Source organism: Bidens hawaiensis, unplaced genomic scaffold (genome assembly GCF_021521415.1).
Source record: "Bidens hawaiensis isolate Kalapana, Puna unplaced genomic scaffold, B.hawaiensis_p1.1 tig00001336_1, whole genome shotgun sequence".
NCBI classification, from domain to species: domain Eukaryota; kingdom Viridiplantae; phylum Streptophyta; class Magnoliopsida; order Asterales; family Asteraceae; genus Bidens; species Bidens hawaiensis.
The window spans coordinates 2,044,223-2,056,053 of NW_027491075.1; the positions used below are offsets into that span (position 1 = coordinate 2,044,223).

Here is an 11,831-nt window from a genome sequence, read left to right on the forward strand (position 1 = left end):
TGGATCTTTAGGCTTAAAACGTTCAAAACTAGATCTAGGGCTTTCTTTAACGAAACGTTCATAGCCATGGGTTAGTTTAGTTCATTTTAAACAACAAGTTTGCAACTTTATCACATAATAAGGTCCATTTCACTATCCTACTAAGTTTCATGCAAAACCGACTTCATTACCCGTCCTTTTCACAAACCGAACACTACTCGTTTTACCCGAAACGAACCAACTAACCCGTTTATTATCAAGTTCATTACTTTATCAATAATCATGACCCGATCTATCATCCTACCAATTTTCATGTAAATCCGTTCATGAAAGGTAAGCCTTTTTAACAAAAACGTACATTTGAGGTTTTTGTTTGAAATCACTCGAGATGCTCAAAACCATATCAAACGAACTCCGATTTGAGTGATTCAAGCGGCCACGAAACCGTCTCGTCCCGATCTACAAATGGCCGGATTAGCAGGAGGAAGGACGGCCCCACCCTGAAACAAAGGTGTACGTACATAAATAAAGAGACTGGTTATGGCCTTGAAGGGCTCCTTCCCATCTATCTTGACTGGGAAGAGGGGGGAGGCTCTTGCGGAAGCCCTACCCATCAGCTCAACTTTGCCGGAAACGGCCGCTACAGTCGCCAGAATAGTGGAACAGTGGCCGGAAATCTTCATGTTTTTCTGCTACGGTTTTGCTAATAAAAGACGTACTTCCTGATCTGACGGCTATATCTCCGGGAATCTTTGTGTCTTTGTGGGTGGTTTTCTCAAAAACGGGAATTGGGTTAAGTGTGTGTTTTGATGGTGTAGGCTATGGTGTAGAGATGTATGAAAATGGAAAGGATTAAGGTTTTAAGGGGTATTTATACTCCCTTAAGCCCATGGACCTTAGGCCCATCTTTCCTTTTTGGTCCATAATTAATTACATCTAATTAGCCTACTTATCCTTCCATCTTTATTATTTTACTATTTTTCTATTAACTCAAGTAAACTTTTCCGTCTTAAATAAATAATATATTAATTATTTATTCTTGTAAATTTTGGGATGTTACACATTTTACCTTCTCACTAACTTCATTTTTCAAATCCAAATGTGTCCTTTCTTTTATAACATTAGCAAGCTTCAAGTGATCCAAATCTCTTAAAAGAAACAGATCATTGGATTCTAATATTGATGTAGGATAGTACCCTTGTTACACACGGTGGAACATATTTAAAAACATAATATATATGTAACATCATATAAATTTAATGATATGCAAATGTTGTACTTATAAATAAATGATACTTTTACATGAATTATAAAACATCATAACTTATTTGAATCGAATACAAAAACATACAAAGACTAACAAAGATAAATGAAAAGTTAAAATATTTTATAACTTATATCATTAGTAGAATAATAAGCAAACAAAGGAAATTAGTCTCCAAATCAATAAAACAATTCTACAATGTCGATTCAAAAAAACTTTTATCTCAATGTTGATTTAAAAGATGAACTCTATCTAAGACATTTATTACACATCAATAACTCTAATATTTATTACTCTAAGATAGTACCCGTGTTTATTTGCACATCAATTTAAATCATTAATTACAAACAATGTTTGAATTAAATATTATCATCTTGAAAAACATTTATCACTAACTTCATTTTTCAAATCCAAATGTGCCCTTTATTTTATAACATTAGCAAGCTTTAAGTGATCCAAATCTCTTAAAAGAAACAGATCATTGGATTTCAATATTGATTTAGGATAGTACCCTTGTTACACACGGTAGAACATATTTAAAAACATAATATATATGTAATATCATATAAATTTAATGAAATTAAAATGTTGTACTTATAAATAAATGATACTTTTACATGAATTATAAGACATCATAACTTATTTGAATCAAATACAAAAACATACAAAGACTAACAAAGATAAATGAAAAGTTAAAATATTTTATAACTTATATCATTAGTACAATAATAAGCAAACAAAGGAAAATAGTCTTCAAATCAATAAAACAATTCTACAATTTCGATTCAACAAAATTTGTATCTCATTGTTAATTCAAAAGGTGAACTATATCTAAGACATTTATTACACATCAATAACTGTAATATATATTACTCTAAAATAGTACATGTGTTTATTTGCACATCAATTTAAAACATTTATTACAAACTATATTTGAATTAAATATTACCATCTTGAAAAATTTATAGTTTGTAACCTACCATCTTGAAAAAAAATTAACAAACCATGTTTGAATTAAAAGGTCAGACTTTTAATTTTAAAATGTCATATTTTGACTTCAAAATGTCAACATATTATATACGCATTTTTTAAAATCCAAAATGCGTCCACTGTTTTTTTTTTTTTGCTTGAAACAAACTTAATACAATTAATACAAATTAATTATTTGATTTCGGTCAAAACATAATTAAATTCCGATTTATTATTATTGATAAATACACAATTATATGTATAAACATGCATAAATTATGCTTCACTTAAAGACCATTAAAAAATTTACGGTTACTATTTTCAACATTATTAGTAACTCTTCATAACATAATAATGGATTGTAAGAGAATATTTAATTAAACACATTACAATAGTCAAAATAAATGTATGTAAATTTTTATATGGACATAATTTGTGAGTGCAAATCTTAAATTTAAAAGTACTTAAATCATGTTGATATATTTTTAGAAAGTTATATTGACTATGTAAATGTTATTTAAAATTCAAAACGATTTAATATGAATGGTAAAAAACGATTCAATGTGAATGACCAAATACTTAAATCGGTCGGAAATTTATTTAATTTATAACTTCTTCATTCGGTTTTTTTAATAAATAAAGAAAGTCAAACCATATAAATTGTAATAATGAGATAATTAGGTTATTATTTCGGTCAAACCATATTAAGGAATGAGTTTATAAAAATTGAAAAAATTAAAAACATAAAAAAGGTTGTTCATTCGGTTTTTAAAAAAAAATAAGGAATGAACTTTATAAATTGCCATAATGGGATTCTTAAATGTGTATAAATTTAAAAATGTAAACTAATTTGAATGGTCAAAAACGATTTAATATGAATGGTTAGAACGATTTAATATGAAGGGTCAAATACTTAAATCAGTGTAAATTTATTTAAGTTATAACTTATTCATTCGGTTTTTTAACAAATAAGGAAAGTCAAACCATATAAATTGTAATAATGAGATAATTAGGTTATTATTTCAGTCGAACCATATTAAGAAATGGGTTTATAAAAATGGAAAGAATTAAAAACATAAAAAAAAGTTGTTCATAAAATAAGGAATGTCAAACTCTATAAATATAAAAGTTGAACAAATAAGGAAACTCATTAACAATATTCATGTTTATAAATGTAATAATGGTATAATTAAACTATATAAATTACAATATTCATGTTAGTTCGGTTATTTAAACAAATAAGGAAAGTCAAACTCAATAAATTGTATTAATGGGATAATTAAGTGTGTAATTTATGTATACAAACGCATGCTGGAAAAAAAATATACATCAAGGTATCTCCGATATACATGAATATTTCCTTTATCTAAAAATAATGAATATACATGAATATTCAAAAACAAATATACATCAATAAACAAAAAAAATACATCTTATAAAGTCGTGATCAATCCATGAAATTAGATTATATGAGTCGGACAATGACCTGAAATAATAAAGTCGAATATTGTTATTGATATTATGGTATATTTTTATGATAATTAATAACAAGAAAATTTTTAAGGTGTTACCGGAAAAACGAAAGAGTGAGAATCACCATCGTATCTCGGATTGTTTTTAGAACTGAAAGTGAAATTAGCTTGTATCATTCGGAACATTAACCTGAAATTATAAAGTAGACTATTAATGTTGATATTATGGAACATTTGATATTTAATTTATAACCAGAAAATTTGAATGTCTTGCCGGAAAAAACAAATAATGGCGATGAACCATGGTATCACCGATTTGGATTTAGAAGGTAAAATGAAATATCCCGTAAATCAATCGGGTCAATAACCTGAAATAATAAAGTTTTGTTATAACATTGATATTATGGAAGATTATAATTATAATTTATAACCGGAAAATTTAAATTTGCCTTACCGGAAAAATGAAATAATCATATTGTCCATAGATGAAGCGGATTTTTATTTAGAACCTAGAAGAACAACATGTAAAACAAAAACACAGGAAAAATATAAAATTTCAAATAAATATAAAACAACCATTGTTATAAATATAACACATAACCGGAAAAACGTAATAACGTCTACATAACAACTTCATTGTCGTTTTTGATTTACAACCTAAACTGATTTTAATCAAATGAAATAAGAATGAAAATCAAGATCAAACGTTAGAGAAAACAATAACAGGAAAGAAATATAATGTTACCAGAAAACCATATATCAACAATCAGAAGTTTATTATAAAATATAACATTACCTGAAAAAATCTAATAGAAATCTAGATCTAGGTGAAAGGAATATATGAGAGGTTATTGACATAATCTAGCTAGTAAAGAAAGAGAGAAAACATGTTTAAGGTAAAAAATTGTTAATTGGTTTAAATATAAGGTATGTGATGACTTGACATGATTATGAAAGACAATGGTTGACATGGCAATGAGGTGACAATGATGTGAAGGGTCTAAAATGTTGACTAGGGCCGTCCAAACCGCTCGTCGCTCGAACTCGCTCGCCGCTCGCTCGGAAAATGCTCGCTCGTTTTTTCGCTCGATTGTAAACGAGCGGCTCTGCTCGGTTCGGTTTGCAAACGAGCCAAGCAACGAGCAAAGGTCTGCTCGGTTCGGTTCGGCTCGAATATTTTAATTTATTTTATATATAACTATATATGAATAAATATATAAATATATAGACAAAACACATAAATATAAGTTTATAATTTTTTTAACCCCTTTAGTTTTTTTCTATTCTGTCAATTTTATAGTTTTATTTATTTGTTTCAAGTTTTTAGAATACTAGAAGTTTGTTTACATGATCATTTTATCTTACTTCAAACTTACTTTTAATAAAATTTACAATCTATTACATGTTCGTCTAAAAACTACTAATTTATTTATAAAATATATATAATTTACAACCTTTAAACTTGTTTTCTTATTGAAACTTTTAAAGTGAAAACAAAATAAATAATGCTCGAAATTGATTTTGGCTCGTTTCAGTTTTCGCTCGGTTCGAATTTCAGTCGTTCGGTTCGGTTGTAAACGAGCAAGCCTTCGCTCGGTTCGGCTCGGCTCGTGAACATCCCCAATGTTGACAAATGAAAATTGTTGTTTGCTTTAATAGTATATGTAGATATTATGAGTGAGAAAAGTTTCAACACTAACTTGATAAATATTTTTAAATATTTTTTAATGGACACTATTTTGGTAAATATTCACAACCTTTAAACTTGTTTTCTTATTGAAACTTTTAAAGTGAAAACAAAATAAATAATGCTCGAATTTGATTTTGGCTCATTTCGGTTTTCGCTCGGTTCAAATTTCAGTCGTTCGGTTCGGTTGTAAACGAGCAAGCCTTTGCTCGGTTCGGCTCGTGAACATCCCCAATGTTGACAAATGAAAATTGTTGTTTGCTTTAATAGTATGTGTAGATATTATGAGTGAGAAAAGTTTCAACACTAACTTGATAAATATTTTTGATAAATATTTTTGAATGGACACTATTTTGGTAAATATTAATCTTTTGGAACAAAACTCCAATAATGTGTTAAACTTCCTAAAAGTCCAAAAACATACTAATAAAAACCTAAAAAAACATGTGAAAACAAAACATTTACCATTGTGTCTTCCAGAGGCTTATTTAACACATGCTAACTGAGCCTCTGTTTGTTTTTACCTCTTTTCTCTGAATAGAGGAAAAAGTCTGATTCGGTCAGACGTAATCAGACGTGGAGCTGTTTGTTTTTTTTTCTGGCATTAAGAGGTTCAGCGTCTTAATAGCATCTGAACCAGTAAGAGCTTTTTAGTGGGTCTGAAAACCTCTTAACCCAAATAAAACATACGTTTGTCTCCGGCCTCCATTAACTTCTAACCCGGAGACTAGGCTCCATCTCCGACGACTAGAGGTTCGTCTCTAGCCTCCACCTCTTAATGATTCAGATTTCAGACATTTGAACCACCTCTTAACATTCAGATGTGGTATTCAGATTCAGACTTAAATCTCTAAAAAAACAAACAGGGTCTGAATCTACTATTCACAACAACAACATATCATATCCAAAACACTACATCAATAATTACATATTCGTTCGACCTCCCGATCCTTTCTGACCCCTTGGTGTTTGAGGTTCAAACTTCAAACCCTCAAAACCTTGATAGACATACATTTCAAGAGCTTTTCGCGTGTCCTGAAGAAGATACACTTCTACATCGCTTTTTCTTCGTCGTTGAACCCTGCAAAAATCATATATTAGCCTTGGATCATATATGTATGCATGCATCTGTATTTAACGACACCATACCAAATAAAGAAAGAAGTTAACTAAACATTTATACACTAGATACTTATAAAAAAAATGATAATAAAAATCATAGTCTACATAAATTACTCTAAATTAACAGTGCCAAGTAAATCGCAACAAATTCAACAGTGTCAACAAAGGTAAGTTAAGTGATCTTAAATCCTAATTATATCTATTTATCACTTATTTAACCCTACTACAATAGCAAGTAATGATTTTCAAGATTGTCAATCATTAAAGTCCAGATGGTTAACTTACTACAGTCTGCACAACAAGCCTAGAGTTGACTTTCAAGATAAATTTGGCTTCAAAGGTCAAAGATAATGCATATGCAAAAAAAAGAAAAAAGAAGTCAACACAGCAAAGTAAAATGTCAAACAAACCACCTTAGAGGAAGGAAGAGGTAGAGAAGCTTGACGGGCGGTCCGTTGCTCCGTTACCATTTGGGGATCGGTCAACATCCGAATCTCCTGAAGCTGTCGGGCAATATCCTCCAAAAGCTGCAGCTGCAAGCCTTCTTTTTCTCGATTCTCAACCGAAAAATTTAGTTTTTCCCGGCCCTCTTGCACAATCCTCAAGCGTTCTCTTAACCATTCAACTTCAGTATCAAGTTTAGTCCTTTCATTATCCAACGCTGATGTGGAATTCCTCCTTAAACTACTTTTCGACCCACTGATAGGTGGCAGCCCCGCACTTACCTCTGACCCACCAGGTTTCCGGTCAACCTGTTTCTTCCCACCAGTTGACTTTGACTCATTGTCAATCACATGAACGTCATACACACGTGAACCTTTTTCTGGCTCTTCCTCTACAATATCTATAGTCCTCTCGGGTTCCTCTTGTTTCAAAAAGTTGACATCTTGACCAAATCTTGAATCTTTCTTTTCGGGCATGTTCATATTAACATGATGTAACATAAAGTCGAGATCTTGATTAAAATCTTCATCATGTTCAACGCGTATCATTTGCCTATACACGTCAACTTCTTTTTCCAAGAAATGTTTTTCACGTTCGCGCCTTAAAACAATTTCTTTTAAAATATTAATTTCTTCTTCATCATAAGCCGATTTTTCTTCAATCATTCTTTGAAACTGGTGTGCTTCCATTTCGATTGATGCCTTTTCTTCTTGTAACCGAAGGATCATTGACATTGCTTCGTCTGCAGCGGTTGCAGCCGCATTTTGTTCTTTCTCAAGCTCAATATAAAGTGCTGCTCGCGCTGTTTGTGATTCTTCTAACTCACGTGTTAGCTGAATGATCACTTTGTCTTTATCGGCTTCATTAACTGGGATCATTTTCTGCGGGTCCCCGAATACAATCCCCTCATCTAATTTAACGGGCATGGGATTTGGAGTCTCGGCTTCGTCTAAAACCAACCAAACGACAATATTAGGGGGTGTTTGGGTCTTTGGGGTTGCATATTGAAACAGATAATGACAGTTATGTAAACAAACCAAACACTAAGTGAACTGTTTGACTGGAAGTTCACTTATGTTCATTTATTGGATAAACGAATGAAAACAAGCAACATTATTTTGGTCATGTAGTTAAAAGAACGAACCTGAATGCATATCTGTTTGCTCATTTAAAATGTTCGTGTTATTGTGATTGAGGATTTTGAAAGATATCTGTTTCTGCATCAAGAAAAACAAAATAATACTAATAATAATATTATTATTATAACTTTTAACAATCAACCTCATCATTTCATTTTGTTTGCGAGTGAAACACGAAGCTTTGTTACCCACGAGACACGTGCGATTCCATATTCACATTTGGATGTTTTTTTAAGAGTATCTGTCATGGGTTCGGGATCGGGTTCGGTTAATTTTGTTGAAATCGAGCTGGATTTACAAAGTTCAAAATATAGCCAGGTGAAGTAAAAAAAAACAATTCAAGAGCAAATGTACCCTCAACCGGATTGGTTTGGTTTTAACCTGCTTCAACAAAAATGTTCTCAAATCAATATTTTCAAATTGGCGGAGTGGGTCTGCTCAGGTAGCGGTTCAGAACCTGAAGAAACACTAATCGACCCCCGGGCAGATTACGGATAATCTGGGGGTAAAATAGATGTTTCCCACGAGGGGTTAGACCCGGCAAAGATGGTTCTTCCGATAACCTGCAAAACAGACACCGTGAGCTCGTCACTGAGAAGGGGGGGTACCTCCTTGTGACCACCCTCCGGCGTGAGAATCAGACTAGATTGCTCTTGAATATAAGTGTATATTAAGAGATTGCTAGAGCAGATATCAGGTATAAGATGTAAGATACAAGATAAGATGAGATGATCATACCATTTGGGGTATTTATAGCCGAAGGTAGGTTTCCAAGAGGGTATAGCCGGTTGAATAGTATTCCTGTTCTACCAACTGTGGCCTACGCACGTGCCATGCTGGTAGTTGGTGGGTAGGCAGCGGCTGACAGTGACCAGGCCTGCTGTGTACTATTCCTTTTCCACCAACTGCAGGCTATGCACGTGGTATGACAGGAGTTGGTGAGTAGGTAGCGGCTAATAGTGACATACAGTACAAGAGCATGCTGCTCGCCATACTGTTGTCAATGGGCTGTCGTATCTCTGGGCAGATCTTTTGCCCATACCTCGTCAGGTACAGTACAAAAGATCTTCCAGTATCGTACGGACTGGCTCATTTGGGCGGGAGTATTCCCCCTCCCGCCTTTGTGCGGGATTGTTCCCGGCTTTGCTCATTCCTTCAGGTGACTACTGAATTATTGAGAGCTAAGTGCCTTGTGCGTGTAGCCTTGCTGCGCGGGTGGCCTTCCCTGATGGCTTGTATCCGCAGCTGCGGGAACAGGCGGAGTACTTCACCATTGGGAGGCATTTCCTGCGGGAACAGCTTGCGTACTGCGCGTAAGGACGTCACGTCTGAGCATGGTGGGTCCTGCGGATCCAGTTGGTTTCTGCGCAGACGTCTCTCTTCAAGGTGAGTCCTGCGGGTCCAACTGGGCTCTGCTGGGACCTACCTCTTCAGAACCCAAACCGGTTTAACTGAGGGCATCTAAGTTAGATATACATTATTTTATTCGGTTTATTCAATTCAAATAATAATCATATTTTTGAAATTGAAATCCTAGTCGATTTTGACTTAAAACTGAACATGTAATGCAGTTTGGTTTTGGACGGTAGGTTCATTTGCGGTGTAATCGGTTTGAAAACAAGAAGTTGACACCCTTATTTGTTATTTTATAAATACCGGATACTATTTCTGGTTTTGAAAATATTATTTATATATTTATAATGGTTACGATATTTTTAATAGAAGATGATCAATAACGTCACTGTCTTGGCTGATAAGGTGGTACTTATTTGCATTAATGTCTTGGCTGATACTCTGATAGGGTGGTACTTATTTGCATTAATGTTTAATTAATATTGCCCTATAATTCACATTTATATTATATCTACCTATATCTAACTATACTATTAGGCTATGTGCAGTGAAGGGGCTACAAAATGGGGCGTTTTGCGTCATGTGGCGCCCAGTCAGCAAAGTGTAGGTGTTTGTTTTTGGGGTGTAATGGTGTAGGAGCTACAAATAGTAATATAATATATATATATAACACAAGATATTAAATTAATATTATTCTCCACAACAATTCGCCGGACAAGAATATGTCGCCCCCAACAAATCGCCCCTTTTGTAGCCCAGGGGGGCGGTGTTCACCTCAAATATCGCCCCATTTCTCTTGTTTTGTCGCCCTACTACATATGGCCTTAAAGCAATAAGCTTTAAGTCCATATCTCCCCTTCCTATTGGTTGATTCTCATACTTTTCATGTATATCAATGTTTTCTCTAATTTTCAAGTTAATAAAATAAATCAATAATTTATTAAATTAAGATTCATCAATGCTATTAAAGTATTATCTTTCTTCTTTCCTTTAATCTTTAATTTTTCATTTTGAATATTCTAATTAATGTATTATTTTAAAATCCTACCTATAGTTTCAAATAAGAAATATTAAAACAAAAATTAATATATTTTATTATTTTTGATTGATTTCATTCACCACCTTTGTTATTTTTTGGTTGATTTCATTCACCACATGAGTTAATTTTTTAGATAATATATAATATATAATTTAATTAATTATTTTTTATTTCATCAATAGAAGAGATTACAAAGTGGTGGTAAAGTTTCATAGTTGACCTATTTTTTTAATATTTTATTATTTTTGGTTGATTTCATTCACCACCTTTCTTATTTTTTGGTTGATTTCATTCACCACCCGTGTTAATTTTTTTATATAATATATAATATATAATTTAATTATATATTATCATAAGCTAAAGATACAATGATATAAAAAATTACGATAATGGTATTTTATCAGTTAGATTATATATTTATACATTTAGTAAAGGATGACCCATATGTACCATTCATATTTAATTTTTTTAAATTAATAATAAATTTTATTAATTACGGTCTAAATTTGTAAATTGATATCAAATTTAATTACGGCCAGATAGGAAAGGAAATGGTTTAATTACGGAATTTGTAAATTTGATATTCCCCCCTTCCTATTTGAATTCATTATTGTATCAATTATGGTCTACATTTGAATGTAAATTTTAATTAATTAACAATCATTAAGTTTTACTATAATTACCTTAGTTGACCGATTGACCCATTGACCTTCGATCTAATAATGTATTATTTTAAAATCTTACCTACAGTTTCAAATACGAAATATTAAAAAAAAATTAATATATTTTATTATTTTTGGTTGATTTCATTCACCACCTTTGTTATTTTTTGGTTGATTTCATTCACCACCCGTGTTAATTTTTTAGATAATCTACCAATACTATTAAAACAATAGAGTTTATAAACACATGGTATCTTCTTATTGGTCCAACCTTATTACTTCCATATATAACTACCTTTTCTTTGATTTTCTTCCCAATAAAATAATTCAAAAACAAATTTAATTAATCACAACCAATTTACGATTAATAAAATAAATAAATATTAAATTACCAAAACATAAAGTTTTAAATATTTAAATTATGATCATTAAGGATATCTTGATTTAAGGAAATGGTATAATATGAGAATATCATTTTAAGAAGTTTGACCACTAATTATTTTTCCAACTATTTTACTTGGTAGTCAAATGATTTAATGGCCATATCAATTGGGATCATTCAGTTTCAATTCTTCAAGGACATATATATAACTCACCAATCATCTCTCTCAAGTAAAGTTAACCCTAATTTCAGTATGACCGCTCAAAATCCAATTGATTCTATAGTCATTGTTCTCCCTAAGGTATTAGGTTTGTGAATA

General features: G+C 31.8%; 1 protein-coding gene across 1 annotated transcript; it reads right to left on the reverse strand.

The window, feature by feature from the left end:
• Positions 1 to 6,834: 6,834 nt before the first annotated feature.
• LOC143571718 (uncharacterized) lies at positions 6,835 to 8,096 on the reverse strand. The gene has a single exon (XM_077057069.1). It carries the CDS (start codon positions 7,861 to 7,863, stop codon positions 6,835 to 6,837), a length of 1,029 nt encoding a protein of 342 aa, XP_076913184.1. The 5' UTR covers positions 7,864 to 8,096.
• Positions 8,097 to 11,831: the final 3,735 nt, after the last annotated feature.

Bases quoted from the DNA above. Each gene is read 5' to 3' on its own strand.
- LOC143571718 (XM_077057069.1), bottom strand. From the start codon at position 7,863: ATGCCCGTTAAATTAGATGAGGGGATTGTATTCGGGGACCCGCAGAAA.